The sequence below is a fragment of the Neltuma alba genome, unplaced genomic scaffold (genome assembly GCF_004799145.2).
Source record: "Neltuma alba isolate B1F8T4 unplaced genomic scaffold, ASM479914v2 tig00003407_pilon, whole genome shotgun sequence".
Lineage (NCBI taxonomy): Eukaryota > Viridiplantae > Streptophyta > Magnoliopsida > Fabales > Fabaceae > Neltuma > Neltuma alba.
Window position 1 is genome coordinate 2,264 of NW_021633272.1, and position 22,281 is coordinate 24,544.

Sequence of the window (22,281 nt, forward strand, 5' to 3'; positions counted from 1 at the left end):
TTTTGTTCTTTTTATTTTTTATTTTTTATTTTTTTTTGGCCATCGGATTATAGATGGCGGGTTTAGATTGGTGGGGGGGGGGGGGGGAGAAATGCAGAGGATGGGCAGCGGAGCCGGAGGGAATAGGCAATAGGCATGGGAGAGAAGTTGAGCACCCAAGTGTTCTTGGGCCACGTTTTTGGAGAATCTGGAGCCGAAGAGACATTTTGGGCTGTTGGTGCTCGGTTTTGACGTCAAAATCCATAGAAGTTTATTTGGGATGACCTTGGCCCGATCTTACTCTGCTTCGAACAGTGTCCTTGGAGCTGCCCAAACCCTCCACAATATTGGCAAGCAAGCTCTGCATGCCCATTGAAGAAGGACAAGACACAACATGGAAGGGCCACTTTAACCCGAAGTCCATCACGATAGAATGAACTAGGATCATCGTAAGCTAAGGATCCATTTGGAATGACAATTATAAGCACCTATAAGCACAGTTTTGTAAATTGAAACAAAATTTGTCTTTCACATTCACATCTTGTTTTGTAAATCATAATTAAAAAATTATTTATAAGTTATTTTAAATAGGTCTTAAGAAGGTTTCCACAGGCAAGTTACCAAGCATTTTTGCTGCAGGTTCGGTTTAACAGCCTAACGGCAGTCCGCTAATATTGTACCCGAGACATGAACGTATTCGAAAGAGACCTTGGCTATTTGCATATATTTTGAGTAATTTTGCATGTTCAAATTCAATTTAAATCAATTAAAACGTTCTTTTATTACTTTCAATACAAAATTAATTATATATTTTTATTTTAATATGGAAAAAGTTGAAAACAAAATTAAAACTCCATTAGGAACACACGCCTTACCCACTCCCTTGGATTCCTTCCAAGTCCGCATCGACTCGTTAGAATTGTGCCAGTGCCATCTTAGCGTTGTAATACGTCTCGGATTTATAATTGGAACGCCAATAAAAAGGGTCAGCAAGAAGAAATTCTCATCACGCTACACTAACTTGGTGCTTATTTGGAATGATAGTATGATTACGTAAAATCAGCTTTTTAATAATTATTATACAATACGAGATAAACACATAAAAAAAATTATTTTGAATTATGTGAATAAATACTTTTAGAATATCTATTCCTTGCTCCAAACAAGCACTTAGATGTTTTATTACTGAGGATCAATGTAAAGTCTTGCGTTAGGAATTCTTCAAAAAAAAAAAAACTAAAATAAGCTAAAATGTAATAAAATAGCAGCCTATCCAATTCACAAGGAATCCTTTTTATATCTTAATTCCTAGCTAATCTTACAGACCACAAATTAACAAATTAATCACATTCAAGAGAAAGAGTAAATGTTTGGTTGATTTTCTGTTTACACTAAAATCTATTATTTATGGTTTTGCTTTTCTAGATGAAAGATGAAGTGAACTGATAGAAGAAAAAGTGATTTCTGAATTTATAATGTAAATGTTCCCTTAAAGATAACCCCCTCCTTTCCAGTTCACATAAAATTTAGAATTAACAACCGAAACAAAAGATAAAGCTGACAACTCGCTAGCTCTCTGGTCAATTAAAACTCACAAATCGTGCAGAATTAATAGCAAGCATAAAACTATTCAGCTAGGAGAAGAAATTTGACAAGCCAACCCTTTTACCAACAACCACTACAATGCATTGTTATGAAATTTATTGAACTAATCATGGAAGGTGAACCAACTCGGTCAACAATCACGATGTAAAACAATAATGAAACCAGGAAAAGTAGTCTGAACACGATCCTACAAATGACTCGTCGACTAAGCATGTATCTGGATTGGCATTTAGCTGAGAAAATACACCTTGAAATCTGTGCAACGCTCGTCTGAAGTTGGTTTAAAAACTGTGGGATACTTGGTCGATCTTTAACCAAACCAACTTTTTTTTGGGGAGGGGGGGGGGGGGGAATCAAATGCGGTGGGAAGCTAAATTTTTAGCTTTTGCCGTTTGTACGAAGAGAATAATAACGAAGAGGGGGAAAAAATATTTAAATGGGTCTCATCTTGACTTAATAATTTGATTTTTTTTCAAGAAGAAAAAATTAACTAATAAAGTTTAATTAATTTAATTAATTATTTTTTGAAAATTTATTAAATTGTATATGTATGATATATTACCAATTAATTTAATTTATTATTTTTTGAAAATTTATTAAATCGTATATGTATGATATATTACCTTCACTCCTTAATATAAAATCCTAATAAACTAATTTGAACAAATTAAAAAAACTAAATAAATTATTTGAATATACTCCCTCCGTTCCTTATTATAAGAGACATTTGATGTTTATGACATGTTCCTATATATAAGAGACACTTAAAAGTTGTCTCTATTTTTTTGTATTGATTTCCTATTTTACTCCTATTTATTTTGTTTCCAACTCATACTTTCTTTTCCTCCCACTTCTCTTTCTTTTAATAATTTAATTATTCTCTCATACTCTCTCTCCTTATTAATAGGGGCATTGTTGAAAAAAACATTATACTTTTTACATTAATTGTCCTCAACTAATTTTAACTGTTTTTTTTATTAACGTAATTTAGTTATTTGTCTCTTATAATAAGGAACGGAGGGAGTATTATATGTTAAATGATTTCTTTAGAATACTATATATATCCTTAATATTTTTAAATAAGTTAACTGAGTATTATATAAAAACTCATACCTTTTTTAGTCACTTTACATCTAAATTTACTTTTTCATTATCTATCTAAATAAGTTTTAACTTGTCAAACTGATTTTTTTTATGAACATCAATTCAAATACAAATTACATTACACTATGCACTTTTACTCCAACCCATGTTTGCAAGGGTAAGACAGAATAAAAATTAATTTTACTACTACTAATCCAAACACATCCTAACTAATCCTAAATCAACTCAATAATTTCAGAATGTAACATCAATCAATGCAAATGCTGAAACCATAAGCTAGAATGTACAACTTGTTTTCACACTGGAATATAGCTTCGGACTAAAATCACTCCCTCAGTGAAGAACAAGAACTCAGGCTCGATCCCATGCCTAAGAGCAACAATGGATATCAACCACGCATACTCTGCATCCGTATGAAGTTTCGCGCAACGAGTGCGATGAGCATGGAAGAGGAACGAGGAAGAACGGTGGAATGAAGATGGGAGATGAAGTGACGGAGATCGTGAAGTGGAGAGAAAAATGATGAAGATGGGTCCGTTTGGATTAACAATTGGAAAAGTAATTTATTGTCAATTTGACGGCTTTTTGAGCCAAATGCTATAAACAGTCATTTTAATTACCAGGATACTACACTATGAAAATTAAGAAAATTGTTAAATTATTTAATTATAACATACATTAGGTGATGGCTTTAGCATATATTACATGTATTTTTAGTAATATCTTTAATATTTTTAAATTAGTTAGCTGGGTTTTATAGTAAGAATTATATGTGTTAATTAATTTATTTAATTTTAATTTTTAAATATGTCATTTTACATATAAATTAAAATTATAATAATTTGTGATGTGTGTGCGTGTGTATACAGGAGAATGAGGGAAAAAGTGAAGGGGGAAGGAAAATGTTTGAGGGGAGTGGGATGAGGTGCAGAAAGGGAGGGTCAAGCCATAGGGAGTAGGCTGCAGGCATTTTTACCAAAAAAATTATTTAAAAAAAATGAAGCTGCAGAACTCGTTCTTTGAAAGAACGAGTTCTGTGTATTTTTAAAATCGCACTTGCCTTGAACGATTTTGAATGTAGTATGCTGGTAAATAATTTTCATAGTGTAGTATTCTAGTAATTAAAATTACTGTTTGTAGCATTTGGCTCAAAAAGCCTCAATTTGACTTTTAAAAAAGTTAGATTAGATAAAAGTTAAATTCAATGATATGAATTGTATTTGGATTGAATTTTATAAAAGTTAGTATGGGTAAAAAGTTGTTTGGGTTATGATCGAATAAAAATAAGTTTAGTTTGTAAAATTACCAAAATGGATATGAGTTTTAATAAATAATAAAACATGATAAAAAAATGAATTTATATAATACAATGAATTTAAATTATTTTAAGATGAAGAAGTAAATTTTAGTGACTAAAATATATTTTAAAACATTAGAAATATCATAAAAAATTATTGGGATTACAAAGTGAAACATAATTTTAATAGATAAAATATTCTTAAATTTAAATTCATTGTATTGTGATAAGGTCCGGCAAAGATCGTTATGGCCAATCCAACGAAAGTACTCCTCCCAAAAACCTGCAGGAAAAGTTGAAACAGTGTAATACCTTAGAGGGGAATTAATTTTAGAGTTCAAGAAAATTCTCAGGTAGTTCAAGCAAATGGTCAATAATGTATACGTCTCGAGCACCCTTTTCATCAGAACTCGTCTAGCACGTGTACACGCATATGCATGTTTATTAATGATTGGTGTGATAAGATGACTACGTATCCATAAATGGCCAAAATGTATAATTTTATTGGAAATTTTGATAAAATACATAAGAAACTTTACCTACATATTATCTTAAATACATCTTCGATAAATGACAAACACCTGCCTTTATAGCTCTTTGCTTCTCAAGCTCTACAAGAAAAGCTGCCCTTCCTGCTTTTGCCGTGTCTACTGAACCTGCCCCTCCACTCTCTATATCCTTCGACTTAACTGCAGATTCTCAAAGTAAAAAGGATAAATGTAGCATTTTGTGACTGAAATGACACCAAAAGAGTGTAAATTTCACATGATCAGACCTTCTTACCTCCACTTATTTCTTTTCCGGAGGAAATGTTAATTAATCTGGCGAAAGAACAAAATTTGGAGGCAAAATCAACAACATATTGCTGACAGTAGACGAGAAAGAAGACACAAGAATAATAACATTTACAAATACTATTGAACACTTCAGCACAGGTAAAACAGCTGGATGCTACCGTCCATTGAGGATAATAACTGGCAGAATCATAAACTAGAGCTAAATCAGCACTCAAAAAGCTACGATAGCTGCACAGGTTGGGGTTCCAATCTCCTGTCCCTTCTCCTTCTTCCCTTACCCAGAATTGATCTCAGCATACATTGGATCCCCCGCCAAGCCAACAAGAAAACCTAATGAACTGCCTATGCTTGCAAAAACATGAGCCCCTAAAAGTAGTACAAAAAGATGGGTAGTTAACATTACCAGATCAACTGATATGATGGTGTTTCTGAACTCAATTTCTTAATTGAAAACGGAGAGGAATAAGATATTATTTTATTTTGGTGGATTACTTCTACCATTAATTGAAATGGAGGCAAGCTTGGCTTACCCTTCCATTGTTTTATTAAGAAGTTTAGGTTATTTAGAGTTTACATAATAGCAAAGACAACTCAGCACGTCCTTTCTCATTTTGGTATTACAGTCAGGAACGTACTTTAGTTTTGCCCAAATCTATATTCCCTCCCTGGGAGATCCTATAAGTATACTACCACATTCGGCTTGATGCTACCACATGTTCTCAACTAAATAAATGCACCCAAGCTCAAGCATTTCTTGTGATATCATCTTTTACAACCTAACAAAGTAAAACAGAGGATGAAAGAAGGCAAAATAATAGAAGCAAGTTTAGAGGATTAAAAACAAGTAGATATACTGAATCAGTTAGTGGCATTAATGATATAATTTTAACACCTATACTTAGTGGCATCCATATACAGAGGTAAATAAAGACATACATGGCTCCATCTTTGCCTTCATCTGACAAATTGTTGAGCTTGGCTTCATCATCCGAAATGTTAGATGAATGCACAGCTAAACCAAGACAAACTGCAATAAAAAAGCAACCAACTCCTGGGAAAAGAATCTGAGCTCTATTGATCCCATCATCCAAGAAGTAATTCACATTTGTGCCTGTTACAGTAGACAGAGAAAGTGCGGGGAAATTCAGTACTTGAGCAAGCTGCATATATTTAGGGGTTCAGAAACTTTCGTTGAATGCATAGCTCGTGCATACATATTCTTACATGCATATTTATTCATGGAAGGGTTGCCTCAAAACTTATTGGCCTGGTAGAAAGGGCTCAAATTTAAGCCTTCTGGCACAAATGTTGCAAGTGGAAATTAGGCCCGTTATACCCATAAAACAAGCGATTCCTTTCATTTCTACCCTTTTTAAATGTTTCTTCTTTAGGGAGTATGGGGGCACAATACCTATGACAACAGTTATGCTTGCTGATACCACTTCTGCAACTGATAAACCAACCAAAGCCAAAGCATATTGCGTGGACAAATTCCCAATGCTAAGTACAACACCACTCACCATTGCAAACAGAACGGAGAGCCAGTTATCCTGTCACAGAACACCTTTGTAAATCATAACCCAATTGTGAGCAATAATATGCAATGTAGCGTCCAAGACAGTTCATAGTAAACTAAGTACGTAAGACTAGAAGAACCTTAATATCATTTTTAGGATATTGATAGGTTTAAGACGTTCATTATCAATAAACCATACAAGTTATATTTAGGTTTTAGACGTCATCATGTAAGCTTTTTCTTGATTACAAACACCAGGCCATTCATAACGATCTACGTAATCACAATCTACATGCAAGCATAATCATAACAATCACTCAATTGAGAATGTCAAAGTTATTTCATATGGACACTTGTTCCTAAATCAAAGCACTTGTAGTTCAATTCCTGATAGTGATTCTTTAGGATTAGCGTCATCCAATTGTGACGCATCTTGCCTTGAAACGAGAACAGCCTATCCAACTTCTGTAATTTTTCTACACGATGCTACTTTGAATATAATGAATATCCACCTGATAAAGCTGATCAATGAAATTTGGTTTATCAGGGGTGCTCTTGCCAATCTCACCAAAAGTGAGAGCAATGAGTACAGCGGCCAATATATTGGTGATTGTGTAGTCAAGGTAAGTGTGCTGAGGAAGACGACCTCTCCTTTCTAAAAGAGTAATAGTAGTGGGCCGTGTCCCCAAGAAGAAAAGGGGCAACAGCATACACAGTATGGCTCCATCCCTGCTCTCCACCAAGTACATTTTCAATCCAGAACTCAAATCCCTTTCCCATTGTGAAACAATAAAGAAGAAATATTCAGAGATATCCTGAAAGAAAATTTCATCAAAACCCACTAACAACCAAATACGAAAATGACAAGCTATTAACAGAATCCACAAAGACAAAGCTTTTTAATTTTATTCCTATTTTTTCTTTCTTTGTTTTTTTCCCCCAACCAGACGATGATGAATGTAAGAGATGGAATGAGGAAGAACGGTGGAACGAAGATGGAAGACGAAGTGACGGAGATCGCAAGGTGGAGAGAAAAAATGATGAGGATAGTCGGGGAAAGAAAATAAGATGGCGGCGATAAGGAGAGTGATCAATTGGAAAATACGGAGCAGGCGGAGTCGATCTTCACGGATGATCAAACCGCAGTGGCCCGAGTTCATTTCTTCCTTTGCCCAAATTACCCTTTGATTTCTTCCTCAATCTTGTTTAGTTCTTAGCCTAAAATGAAATTGGAAAATTCATTAACAATTTCAATAATAAAGTTCTGAAAAATATAAGCATATTGAAATTATTTATTCAAAAATTTCAGAAATTATTTTTCTACCCAATTCCACCCAAAATCTTCAATGAAAGCATAATAATAATGATAAAAACTCATAAAATGATATCAACCAACCTATTAATTTATTAGGTGGTGGTAAGTACTATTATAAGCAGCAGCAATTTTCTATTTTGGGCTCATTAATACTACCTCTAATCAATAATACAAAAATTAGATAATTAATATGTAATTATTGAAAAAATTAATTAAATTATTTATTTGTAATAAATAGGATGTAATTTTTTTAAAATACTCTTGTCAATTATGCACATTAAAATAAAAGCCTTCTAACATGGACAATCACCATGAGAATTTCTATAACAAAATGAATAAATATCATAAACAAAATAAACTGAAATTTTATTTTTAAAACCAAATTATATCTTGAACTAGCTCTTATATTTAGGATCAAAAGTAATATATTGTAACATTTAGTACCAAAGGTAGTTGAAGGGGAATGATTTAAACCCCTTTAAATCTAAACAAGGCAGTGACTGACCATCAATACCATTAATGAAAAATATATGGATCATAGAAATACTTGGTTTTGAAGATAAAAACTTTAATATCATATATAATAGAGCAAGAAAGTGTGGGTACTCTTTTTTTTTTTTTGGTGGTAAAAAAGAAAGTGGGGTTACTTTAGCAATGAAGCAATGAGGATCCCAATAACCTCAAATTTACAAGATTACAGATGTCTTTCATATCGGATAACAAATGTCAGTGCCATTCTCATTTACTAAACTTTTTTGTTTATTAGAATATTTCTGATTTCTTTTTTCCTTGGAATTGCATTATTCTAACAATTCAGTTGAAATTATATAATTCTTCCTCACCCCTGCCTTTATCTCATGACGCGTAAAAGTCATATTAGTGAAAATACCCCTATTAAGCTTGATTTTGCATGAAAATTCTAGAAAGCATGATGATGTTATGAAATCCAACTAAATCACAAAGCTAATGCCATATTATTAAAATCGCAATTTGGCTTATAAAAGCCGACCCCTTTAGTTATCATCCTGCTGGCTGGTTTCTGATTATGCCCGGTTTGACTTTTACTATCCTGCTTGCTGGCTTCTGATTTTGCCCGGCTTGACTTTTCAATCTCAGCATCAACGTGGGGACTATGTTGCTTTCTTGATTTCTTCATAATATCTTTTTTTTAAAAAAAAAATTGTTGTTCAGGAAAGTTTTTTAACTAAGATTCAATTTATAATTGTTATACTAGTTATCATAATAATCAGTAAAAGTTATTTTTAATTTCAATTTTTTATTATTTTATATGAATATCTTAATAATACCTTGTGGAACGAATTTTTGTGTGCGTATGTGTGTAAATCGTTCTCACTCAAAAAGCATTCCTCTCCATTAGGTATAATTGACTTTCAAACATTAATGCTTTTTCACAGGTTGTGATACAACAAAAATAATACGCAATGTAGCACCCATGGAACGATTTATATTTCATAATGTAGCATTTGGAATTTTTATTTAAAACTGTTCATATCATATCAGTAAAAAGAAAAGCCTAATATATTCATTCACGGACTCCGATCTACTTTAAGATGATCAGGGGGATTTTTTGGTAAGCTAATTGATGTGGCTACTGGGGTCTCAGAAACCAAGATAGCAGTATAATACTTGTACAATTCAATTCTATGTTCATCAAATTGAATATCAATTTTATGTGTTATATAATAATTATTGGGCTTCAGTATATAAGGACCACACACCAAACCAAAGAAGCCCAACCTAAATAAGAAATTTTGAAACCGGAAACAACCATAACCCAAAGCACAAATCAGAATCCAGGAGCAACTTGGACGTTGTAATATGAGTGCTTAATCTATATAACCTATTTAATTTATTTGATTAGATTAAAAAAATAAAGTAAATTAGTAAATTATAAGAAACATGATATGCTTTTTTTTAAATACCATAATCATCTTCTTTAATATCTTCCTTCCTTCTCTTATTTGATTATGGTTGAGGGAGTATTGATAGAAATAATTTAGAAAAAATTAATAAATATAAGAAATAAGTCTTACATTTAAAATAAATTAACTCAATAATTAGGTTTTATATTAAATATTAAAAAAGTACATCTAATGAGGAGGACAAGATGGCCACTTGCATCCTTTGCACCAAGAAAAGTGCAAAGCATAAACCATCGCAAGGTTCCATGGATACATTTGGTACGAGGAAAATAAAAGGGATGAAAAATTTTAATTAACTCGATTTAAAAATTGAAGAAGTAGAACTTTTAATTAAATTCTATTATTTTTTTTATCTTACATATTCTCTTTATTAAAATTTTAAAACCTTACTTTTCTAATTTTTCAAATTGAGCTTAATAAAATTTTATCTCTCCTACCATTCTTTCCTCCATTTCTCTTACCAAATATAAGGTAAAGGCAAAGGTATCTCAAGGGAAACTGGAAAAGCTTCCAGCAGATTGAAACTTGACACTAGAGCCGGTAAGAAACTCCCATGGATCTCATAACTGCAATATCCAGGCTTGCACGCATAACAAACAAAATAAAACACACAAGCTGAACACCACAACACACCGACCAGAAGGAAAAAACGACCAAAACTCGATAACTTGACTAGCCTAACTTGTGAATCGATTCCCCCAAAACTGTAACAATATGATAATTTTAATGCTACAGCATCATTGGAGTAGAATAAACATAATGGAAAGCAGGTAAGCAACACGAAGAGGGTTCCTGATCTTATATGTCACAACCATTTACATCAAGCTATTCTTTTTAGTGGTTTCTTTCATCTCTCTTTGACGGTGCGATCCTGGTGCTTTTTGACTATTCAAACTAGAAGAAAAATCAATGAAATCATAGAAAATAAAATTACCACTTTGTTTACTTTTTATCCCCAGACCATTTCGTTCAATAAGATTATGACAATAATACTTTTTTTTGGGGGGGGGGGGGAACCATGCCTCACCTGACTCTGCTAGAGCGGAGGCTTTTGGGGCAATGAACCTTGACTTTCTTTGGAGGGGATTCTCGCGACACTCTCTTTTCTACTAGCTGCAGTAATTAATATCAAAAGGGATTTAATTTTTAATTTAATGTTAAATATAATATATAATATATTTTATTTTTAATATTTATTTATTTTTTTAAATTAATCTTTGTAGTAATTACATATATCAAATATTTCATCAAATGACGTTTAATTAGTAAGGGTATTTTAGAAAAGACAACACATATTTATTATAAATAAGTAAGGGTATTTTAAAAAAGACAACACATATTTATTACAAATAACTAATTTAATCAATTTTTTTAATCTACTTAAATTACTTAGCTAACTCTGTTATTAAGGGCCGGAGGTAATATTAATGACCCATGCGGTATAAAATAATACTCCTCTCTATTAAACATAGTTAGCTAGATACGAGTTAAGGGTGAGTTTTGATTACAATATTAATTTATTTTCTTTTATTTTACTTTTAAGAATTAATTTGTATAACTTATAAATTACTTCCTCATGTCCTTATTATAAAATTCAAATAACTAATTTGCAAATAATGAATAATTAGTTAAAATTAGTTAAAAACAATAAATAAATTAGAAATATACTTTTGTTTTCAAATACATCCTTATAATAAATGAGAAAAAAAGATGAAAAAAGATGTGTAGGAAAATATGATAAGAGAGATTATGACAAAAGGAGAGAATAAATAATTAAGAATAAAATTAAAAAAAAGTGCATTAAATGTTAACATAAATACTAAATTGAAACTTATAAAAAGAACCATACCCTTCCTCCAATTTGAAGCTTATAAATACAACTGGATGGAGTAATATATAGTCTAATGTATATAAGATTATTTTACGGAGATGAGGTAACATGTATTGTAAGAAAGAAATTTATTTAATTTTTTCAATTTATCCAAATTAAATAAGTAGTTATTCCATCAATACGGGTAGATTATATATGAAAATTTTTTCGTAAATTAAAATTATATGTTATCACATGTAAAGTTACGTTTTTTTTTTTTTTTGCCTGAACATGCAAAGTTACGTTTACATCTCAATGGATGAGTTTTTATAAAATTGTCGCGTCTTATCACCCCTGGCCTTGGATATAAACATAATTATTTTTTTTAATGTTAGTTTTTAGGGATAATTAATTTGGAAGTCCTTATAGTTTTATTCAATTTTGAATTAAGTTATTGAGTTTCTTTTTCTTTTTATTGGGTCCTTTAAGTTTGTTCTGTTAAATTGAAAACTACACTGTTAAAACTTCTGTTAAAAAGCACCGCAAGCGTTTTCTCCATCTAAAACAACTCGTTCTATCTCCTTCCCTGATAACCTTTTCCCTCCTCTCTTTGCATTTGCCTACCTTATTAAGTTGATCCCTTCTCACACCCCAACACATACACATTAATTATTACCTCGCAATTGTCCATCCTTCCCCTCTCTCCCGTCGCATGTGTCCATAGTTCCCTTTTGCCCTGTCCTTGTCTCTCTATTTCCTCTTTTCTCTTTCCTATCTATCTTATCTTCCCATCTAGGCTTCCTTGACATAACCTCAAAAGCCACTCCTTGCTTGATGACATAGAATGTCAACCAAGTGACCTTTCTCTCTCAACTTTAAATTTGCCATTTTTGATGAGGTGACCGCACCCCTAGCTACTCCTGTTCAACTTTGCCTGCTAGAACCCTCAAGATTTTCAACACATTTGGTCGGAGGCTAGGATGCGATTAAGTACATTGTAAAGACGCAAGACTTTCACCTGTACAGGTTCAACTTGTTGCTGATCAAAAACTGGCCAACGTGATAAAAGCATTAAAAAATGATAAAGAGTAGTTTATTGGTAAAAGTTGTCTTAAGAGAAAACTGAAGCAAATTATCAGCTTAGCTTTCATCATGGGGAACAAATAAAAATTGATTGATAAGAGGTAACATGGCCGAAGAAGAGGGATGTTTAAATTCGAGTGAGAAGGATGTTATCAGGGGACATCAGCTTAATACGGTAGACAAACACAGAGAGAGAATAAAGGTTACTGGGAAAGGAGATAGAAAGAGTTGTTTCAGATGGGGAAGATGTTTACAGTGCCTTTTAATAAAAGTTTTAACAGCGTTTTTTTTTTAATTTAACGGTAGGGATTAATACATGTAACAGAACAGATTTAAAAGACCCAATAAAAATAAAAAAGGCTCAAGGACTTGATTCCAAATTAAATAAAACTAGAAGGACCTCCAAATTAATTATTCCTATTTTTTATTCTTAAGATATGAGGCCTAACGACGAGTCGGGCTCAAAAATGTTTGGGACAGGACTATATGAATAAAATTGGGCCACGGACGGATTCAGGATCATCTTCGAAATGTCCCTTCCTTGAACGTCCCTGTTTATTTGCTCATGTATTTATGGTAACTGCTCAATTTTACCCACACTCGAAGTTTCACAATTACTTGAGTTTCAGGCATCTCTTGCTGTTGCGCTCCGTCACTCTGTCTCTCGCCTTTACTCTTGCTCACTGCGTCATCCCACTCAGGTGTGTTCCCTCTGTCATCCCTTCTCCTTTCCTCTCCCTCCTCCGTGCCTAACCTCCTCTCTCCTTTACTCTCGATCTTCTTTTTTTATCTTTACAGTATGCCGCAACTTTCTGTTGCTGGTTCATTAACATTTTGCATCATTCACATGATCTTCATTGCACGACCATTAGGGGTTAGTTGGAATTAATTAATTAAGTAGCTTTTTAATCGATTTACAGAGTAAGAGTACTTCTTCTTTCAAGTTAATCATGCAAGCAGATCCAGGCATGCACTTATAACAAAAAACCAAACATCACACGGTACTACATTATACTCCTCCTGTGTTAGATATAAGATCTCTTTCGTACACTACGAAAGGGGTCTTTTATATTATTTAGGACCGGAGGAGTAATACATATCATCCTGTCTGGTCTTATTAAGCCTAGCACCTCATAAATAATCCAGTCTCTGTAAACACGTTTTCCCAGACATTTTGGAGTAGCCTCTGATCAAAAATCCTATTTCCCCAGCCGAGGCCGAGGAAGAGTAAAAATCTAGACGAGCAGAGCTCGAAACAGGGCGACGAGGGGTGGACGGAGGCGAAACATCATACTAGCAACGCCCTCGATGAATTTAAGCACGAGAAATTTAGTATTCTTAGCAGCGGCCTCGATGAATTTGAGCACGAGAAATTTGGGGGTAAGCCTCAACGTGCTTGCTTCAGCCTCTTTTATCGCACTTGAAATTGAAAGTGGAAAAGGAAAACCAATGCCATTAATCATTTCTTTGTTCTAGCAGGATAAATTACTATGTCGTGTTAGTCAACTTTCTTTCAAGGGGATATAGAAAATCTCACCTGTAGAAATACGCATCCGCCAGGCTCTTCTCACGTTCTAGGATCATACGGTTCTGAATTTGTTGCTGGCGCCAAGGAGCTTCTTTTTCCGCCAACTTTTGCCCCCCAAGGATCTCGCTAACACACGCATTTTCTCAGCCTCACTAATAGCCATCATCTTCGAAGTCCCTGCCTCCTTCTCAGCTACTTTCTGTTTTTCAGCAGCAAGCAAGACCTATCCAACACAACCAAAAACGTGCTCAACAGCAATTTTAGAAATTTGGCCCCAAAAAAAGAAGAAGATGTTTTTAGAAAGGAAAAGAAAGAAAGAAGTCGAGCCAAGACGCTACTTCTAAGCGCATCTCGTCCAAAGGCGTTCGCACTTCAGATCTGAAAACTTCCCCGGAAGCTATGGTGGCCAGCGTCTAAGCAATGAGAGTAAGTTGCCGGTGTATATCTCAGCCGAAGAGTGCAAAACACAGTCCAATCTACCTTTCTCAGGCTCCATTATTGCGGATTTGGTACATACCACATATTCTCTGTTCTCATCTTTCTCTTTTCGTCTAGCTTGCTCCGGTTGCATGTGACAACCGATCTACAGATTTGTAGTGGAGTTGAGCTGATGTACAAATTAATCGGAGCTTGGTTTTGTCTGGTTAATCTATCTGGCACTGCAAAGTCACCGTTTCTAGTTCCTTTTTTACCGGGTTCCTTCTCTGTAGAGTTAAACGTGATGAATTGTGTGTAATCTATTCAAGTATGGATTTTGCTCTTAAAAACTGAACTTGTTGGGATTTTTGCTCTTATGTTAATATAATGGTCTGTAAATAGCCGCGTGTCTCCTGTGTTTTCTCTTCCATCACCTATTTCGGCCATAATCGATGAGGAGAGGAGGTTTATTTTTAATATAAAAAAAACAGAGGCTAGAGTTGGGCTGAACATGTGTGTTTTTTCATTGCATGAGCATCTGAAAGGAAAAAAAAATTGTATGAGCAATGGTTGGTATGAGCATCTAACAGGAAAAAAACAAAGAAGAACGATAGTAGCATGAGCAATGTTGGTCATTAAAAAATTGGAATCATCTGTGAGAGGTGCAAACTGAAGCTAGTAAAGAAGAATATTGAACTATTAGAGGGAGAAAGCCAAAGATAGAAAGAGTGTGTTATCCCTGTTTATTTTTTGTTCCATCACCTATTTTGGCCATTTCCCATGAGGAGAAAAAGATTTTTGGAAAAAAAAAACAGAACTGATTTATATTTTGATAATTTAAATTGGAGTTAAAAACAGTTTTATCTATTCAAATTATGTTTCACTTTTATTTGTCTTATTTTTTTTCCATTTCTCTGATTTTTTCAAATTTAATTCACTTAATCAATTTCACTTTATTCATATTAAATTAATTTAAATCATTATCTTATGTTAATTTATTTCTTAATCATGTTTCATTTTATATTTAAAATATTTTTTATGATTTCTCTAAAGTTTTCAATTTTAATTCACTCATTAAATTTCACTTCTTCATTATATTATCTCAATTCTTTTTTTTTTTCATGTTTCACTTTATATTTAAAATATTTTTTATGATTTCTTTAAAATTTTAAAATTTAATTCAATCATTAAATTTGATTTCTTCATATTAAATTATTTTAATTTCATTGTATTATGTGAAATCAATTTTTTTTTATCATGTTTCATTATTTATTAAAAACTCATACCTATTTTGGTAATTTTTCAGTCAAACTTACTTTTACTCAACTATAATCCAAACAAGTTTTTACCAATCTCACTTTTACAAACTAATTTTTCTGAAGTTCAATTCAAACACAATTCAGTTTATCCAATTTTACTTTTTCATAAATTACTTTTCCTATAAACTACTTTTCCAATCGCTGATCCAAACGGGGATATAATGGAAAGCAGGTAAGCAACACGAAGGACGATCATGATCTTATACGTCACAACCATTTACATCAAGCTATATCTTTTTAGTGGTTTCTATTCGTTGATGCCGACTATTTCTGTGGAGACGATTCTCGCACATTCCATTGATAATTCTAAATGTGCACAATATTTTTCACCATGAACCGTCTCTTTGACGGTGCGATGCTGGTGCTTCTGTCTATCAAAACTAGAAGAAAAATTAATGAAATCATGGCAAATAAAATTACCATTTGTTCAATAAAGTTGTGACAAAAATCACTTTGAAAAAAACACACCGTGCATCCCCTGACTCTGCAAGGGTGGAAGCTTTTGGAGCAATGAACCCGCGACTCTCTATGGTGGGGATTCTCGCCACACTCTCTTTATACTACCTTCTTAGTTAATTTCTAATTGACTAATTTAAGCAGATTAAGAAAATTTGTTGAGTTAGTTAATTATAATAATTAGGTGTTGTCTTTTTTAAAATATCTTGCTAATAATGTATTAGCTAAAATTATTATTTAGAACCAAATTAAAAGTCAAATTAGCTTTTATATTAAGGACTGAAGGTCGTATTGAAACTACTTGCTTGATATTAAAACTGGTTTAATTTTTAATTTAATACTAAATATAACACTCAATTAACTTTATCTTTCATATTAATTTATTTTTTTTAAAGTATTCTTTGTAATAGTTACATATATCAAATATTTCATCAAATGACGTTTAATTAGTAAGGATATTTTAAAAAAGACGAAATATATTTATTACGAATAACTAATTTAACTAATTTTTTAATCTAATCAAATTAGTCAACTAGCTCTATTATTAAGGATCGGAGGTGATATTAAGGATGATGCAGTATAAAATAATACTCCTCTCTACTAAACATAGTTTGTTAGGCACAAGTTAAGGATGAGTTTTGATTACAATATTAATTTATTTTCTTTTATTTTAATTTTTTAAAATTAATGTGTCTAACTTATAAATTACCTCTTCTTGTCTTTATAAGTTTCAAATAACTAATTTGTAAATAACAAATAATTAGTTAAAATTAGTTAAAAGTAATAAATATATTAAAAATATACTTGTATATTCAAATATACCTTTTTAGTAAATGAGAAAAAATATGAAAAAATATGTAGGAAAATATGATAAGAGAGATTATGACCAAAAAAAAAAGAGAATAAATAATTAAGAGTAAAATTAGAAAAAGTGCATTAAATGTTAAAACAAATACCAAATTGAAACTTATAAAATGGACCACATCCCTCCCTCAATTTTTTTTTTTGACCAGACATCCCTCCCTCAATTTGAAGCTTATAAATATTACTGGAGGGAGTAATATATAGTCTAATGTTATATAAGATTATTTTACCGGGATTAGGTGACATGCACTGTAATAAAGAAATTTATTTAATTTTTTTCAATTTATCCAAATTAAATAGATATTTATTCCATCAATACGGGTAGATTATATATGCAATTTTTTCGTAAATCAAAATTATGTGTTATCCCATGTAAAGTTACGTTTACATCTCAATGGATGAGTTTTTATAAAATTGCTGCGTCTTATCATGCCCGACCTTGGATATAAACATAATTTATTTTTTTATGTTATTTTTTATTCTTAATATATAAGGCCTAATGACGAGTCGGGCTCAAAAAATTTCGGACAGCACTATGTGAATAAAATTGGGCCAGGGACGGATCCAGGATCATCTTCGAAATGTCCCATCCTGGGACGTCCCTATTTATTTGCTGATGTATTTATGGCAACTGCAGAATTTTACCCACGAGTTTCACAATTGCTTAGGTTTCAGACCTCTCTTGCGGCTGCGCTCCGTCAGTCGGTCTCTCTCCTCTTGCTCGCTGCCGTCATCCCACTCAGGTGTGTTTCCCTCTCTCATCCCTTCTCCTTTCCTCTCCCTCCTCCGTGCCCAAGCTCCTCTCTCCTTTACTCTCGATCTCTTTTTTAGCTTTACAGACTGCAGCAACTTCCTGTTCCCGGTTCATGGCACGACAATTAGGGGTTACTTGGAATTAATTAATTAAGTAGCTTTTTAGTCGATTTTCAGAATAAGAATACTTCTTCTTTCAATTTAAGCATGCAAGCAGATCCAAACATGCACTTATAACAACAAACCAAACATTACATTGTACTACATTATAATACATATCGTCCTGTCTGGTCTTATTAAGCCTAGCAAGAATGCCTCATAGTTAATGCAAGTCTCTTTCCCAAGTGTCTCAATAAACACGTTTTCCCAGACATTTCGGAGGAGCCTCAGATCAAGAATCCTATTTAGCGCAGGCCGACGCCAAGGAAAAATCTAGACGAGAGCAGACCTTGAAACAGGGCGACGAGGAATGGACAGAGGCGAGACATCTTATTCCCAGAGCTTGTCTTGGTATTATTAGCATTGGCCTCGATGAATTTAAGCACGAGAAATTTGGGGGTAAGCATCAACCTGTTTGCTTCAGCCTCTTTTGTTGCACTTGAAATTGAAAGTGGAAAAGCAAAACCAACGCCGTTAATCATTGCTTTGTTCTAGCAGGATGAATTACTGTGTCGTGTTAATCAACTTTCTTTCAAGGGGATATAGAAAAACTCACCGGTAGAAATACGCATCTGCCAGGCTCTTCTCGTGTTCTAGGTGCATACGGTTCTCAATTTGTTGGTGGCGCCCAGCAGCTTCTTTTTCCGCTAACTTCTGCCCCCTAAGGATCTCGCTAACACTGGCATTTTTCTCAGCCTCACTAATAGCCATCTTCTTCGAAGTCTCTGCCTCCTTCTCGGCTACTTTCTGTTTTTCAATAGCAAGTAAGACCTATCCATCGCAACCAAAAACATGTGATCAACAGCAATTTTAGAAATTTGGCAAAAAAAAGGAAGAAGATGCTTTTAGAAGTAAAAAAAAAGAAAGAAATCGAGCCAAGACGCTACCTTAGAGCGTTCCTCTTCCATTTGCTCAAAGATGCGTCTGATGCTATCTGGAATGGTTGGTTTTGTGACGCGGACACTGATAACTTCAATGCCTGGAGCATAACGGGTGCAATCAGCGTGAAGAGCGGCTTTCATCTTGTTACGAATCTGAATGAACCAAAATAGTCGTGTTGCTAGCATAAATGTTAGCATGTAATGATCATAAGAAAGCCAAAAAATCTAGAAGACAGATTATACTTAATATAGGCACTAATCTAAAGTACCACAATGAGTCGTCATAAATTCTATAACAGCTGTACGACCCACGACTTTCGTCAACTTTTTGAGGAAATGACAGTGGAATTTAGAGCTCAATCCCTAAATGTTCATCAAATCAGCGTGTCATCTTGCTTGAACGTTGTAGTGTTCAGGTTACCCGTAAATGAAAGCGACTATAATAATTAACTATAGCAATAAAAGATACATTTTTGAAGCGTTAACTTTTTTCACATCGGATTAACCAAAAGAGAGAGACACTTTGACACTCTTACCTGATCAAAAACATCAATGTAGACCTGTTGAAAACTATGAGAACTGCAGAACTGATTAATCTCATGATGAATCTTGTCATATATCCATGTCTTGTCATAATGCATCCCATAATTGAGCAATGTCTCATAGACATATTCCTTATGAAGTCGGTTTACAACCTTGATTGAACAACAACGGTGACAGTAAAAATCATTGCATTTAAATTTTAAATTTAATGGAGCAAAAAATAAGATCAGCCGATGAATTATGTTGTTGATATTTACTTCTATCTTCTCAAAATTGATCATGACACCTCCTTTAGTACCACACCGTATATCCGTCACCTGGAATTGTTACAATAATGCTTCAACTTACTGTGCCATTTGCCAAGTGAAATCACAAATTTAGAAACTGCTTTAAACAAATTACCATATTTGTCTTAAGTGTCACTTGAACAGCCTCATACTGTGTTATGAAAGGCATTTTTAAGTGAAAACCTAGAAGATTTAGCACCAACAATATGAATCAAACTCTGGGCCAATGGATGCTGAAGGCAAAAAAAAAAAAAAAGGCAGCAGCAATAGCAACAAGAATCAAGAAGCAAACTATAACCTGGTTCTGCAATTGTTTTCAGAAGAGCACCTCCTCTCCAATATACCCCTACATGGCCTTCCGGGACTTGGTGCAGAATAGAAAGGCTATTTTTAAAGGATGGTGGGGATGAAAGGATCAATACCTGTAGACAATTCCTCATGTTTTAAGTTTTAGATTTTGACTTTCGAGTATAATCAATTAGAATGTGATTCCAAATGCAGATTTGCTGGTTAATAACATAACAGCAAAACTTTCAACTCAGACAACATGAAAAAATAAGCCATAAATAGTTAAAAATGTGAAAACTATTTGAACTGATCTCCTTCCTCGCAAGGTAAAAGAGAAAAAATAACAACAGCGGAGGGTTTTTTTTTTTTTTTTTCCACATCGAATTACTGTATATGATAGTTGTCATTCGTCAATCTAAATAGCGCAAACATGAGCACCAGAGACTTGTCTCCTTTCCCACCCAGATAAGGAACAAGATGAAATATTCATTTATTTTGCAGTTCAAACCTGTGGCACATAATAAATCTATCCCACTGAGAATTTACAAAGCAGCGGGTCAGTAAAGTTTTGGTTTCTAACAGACATTTTAGGTTACAGCGGAATCCGCGATCACCTTGAATTTCTTTTCCTCAAAACTTAGCGTAAAAAACAGAGACGTCATGTGATACACGGGCTAGTTTAAACTTTAAATCGCCTGATTATTGCTTCACCAAAAAATTTTACGAACATATATGAATCAGATCCAGTTATAAAATTTTTCGGAAAAAAATGGAACTTCGGATAATGTCCACCGCCGTAATCAAGTCTAGACTCATGTCAAACCAGAGTGTGCACAAAAGCCAATAAACAGTTGGAAAAATAAGACCGTAATATATGAAGGGGAAAAAGAGGAAAAAATGAATTTATATAGTCTGATTAAAAAAAAAAAGTATTTGAATGCTTTGATCCAAAAAAGGGGGAAAAAAATTTATATACGGTTCACAAATGCGATTTCGGGCAATATCGTAATTTAAGAATATACGGTTGACAGGCAACGAAAATACACAGGGCCGTTACCTCCAAGGCCAGAGGACCAGAGGACGCAAAGCATACAATCAAGTGGCTGGTTAACTCTCATGGTAAATACCTAGTATCGGATATATATGTATAATTGCTTAAAAGAATTTGATGGGGCCGGGGCAGATGTAGTTTGGAAAAGGATTGGGAGTGAAAGGACTGGAGAAATACTCTGTTCGACTGCCATTTCTACGGTTGCCATAATGGCGGTTTTCTTAACCTCGGCTAGATGGAACAAATTTTTTAATACTTCTCCAGCTTCTTTGATTTGTATGGAAAGAGAGGGGGATACTTTACATGTTGTCCGAGACTGTGTGGCGGCTAGACAAGTCTGGAAAAGGTTATTGAAAGGAAAACATTAGGAGTCATGTTGCCTCTGTATGAGTGGTTTCTGCAAAATCTTAGCAGAAAGAAGGATAGACGGAGGGATTGGGACACTGTTTTTGCTGTAATTGTATGGTTATTATGGCGGCAGACAAATCGCTGGTTGTTTCAAGAAGCCCATCGGTAATTTAAAATGTGAACACCAGAATCAACAACTTCCACATCCACATACAGTAACTAGTGATTTTGAGCTAGTAGATAGGTGCCTACACACATCTAAACATACAATAATATTGAGAGAGAAGATCACCATACGGTAACTTGATAAGATCAAACATTGAGACATGAAGAATCGAAGAACAAAACCGAGTATACAACATTGAGAGAGAAGGTTACCATGGCAGCGACGGCGATGAATGGGAGAATAACAGTGAGAATGGAGGAGGTTTGCGTCGGAGGACGTGACTGGTGAGCAAGAGTCCTCTGTTGATTTGGCTCCATGGCCATTATCTGTGCTACCCGCCCAGTCACAGAACACCGAACCCACGTCTTTCACTTTCCTTGTGAGCGCCGAGGAGGGATGAGTTATGGAGTCTCTGAGGAGGAGGAGGAGGAGAGGGAGAAGGAGAGATAGGAGGAGGAGGGAGAAAGAGTGGAGATATCAAAACAGTGCCATACAAGACAACTAATTATTTTTTATTTTTTTGGTAATAAACACGTAGATTCTTTTTGATATCAATAGAAAGTTACATTCTAATTCTTTTTATCGGTTCAGGCATAGAGCGAAGCAGGTTACGTAATCACTCTACTAGCTGACCGAAAAGCAACAGCGGAATAAAACGGTTGGGAAAAATCACAAAAAGAAAAACCCCTAGAAATTGAAAAATTACACACTCGAGCTCATTTACAAAAATTATCATTATTTACTTATTAGTTGTTGTCAAAATCAATACTAA

General features: G+C 33.8%; 2 protein-coding genes across 2 annotated transcripts; both read right to left on the bottom strand.

Moving 5' to 3' along the window:
• Positions 1–280: 280 nt before the first annotated feature.
• Positions 281–7,047, bottom strand: LOC114741480 (probable ureide permease A3; the record flags this gene model as incomplete). Its single annotated transcript, XM_028929758.1, has 7 exons — positions 6,811–7,047; positions 6,194–6,332; positions 5,719–5,893; positions 4,769–4,806; positions 4,567–4,674; positions 4,224–4,268; positions 281–433 (listed from the first exon to the last, which is right to left on the bottom strand). Coding segments are annotated over exons 1-7 (895 nt in total), but the record flags the coding sequence as incomplete, so codon positions are not given.
• Positions 7,048–17,687: 10,640 nt separating this feature from the next.
• On the bottom strand, positions 17,688–21,832 carry LOC114741484 (erlin-2-B-like). Its single transcript, XM_028929762.1, has 9 exons — positions 21,722–21,832; positions 19,955–20,078; positions 19,772–19,839; positions 19,627–19,686; positions 19,363–19,521; positions 18,833–18,979; positions 18,502–18,716; positions 18,243–18,383; positions 17,688–17,886 (listed from the first exon to the last, which is right to left on the bottom strand). The coding sequence occupies exons 1-9, from the start codon at positions 21,830–21,832 to the stop codon at positions 17,688–17,690; spliced, it is 1,224 nt and encodes a 407-aa protein (XP_028785595.1).
• Between the last annotated feature and the right edge of the window lie 449 nt (positions 21,833–22,281).

Coding starts and splice junctions, on each gene's coding strand:
- LOC114741484 (XM_028929762.1), bottom strand. CDS start 21,832: ATGGCCATGGAGCCAAATCAACAGAGGACTCTTGCTCACCAGTCACGT. Junction 18,980..19,362: donor ACATTGATGTTTTTGATCAG/GTAAGAGTGTCA, acceptor TGGTTCATTCAG/ATTCGTAACAAGATGAAAGC. Junction 18,717..18,832: donor TGGAAGAGGAACGCTCTAAG/GTAGCGTCTTGG, acceptor TGCGATGGATAG/GTCTTACTTGCTATTGAAAA.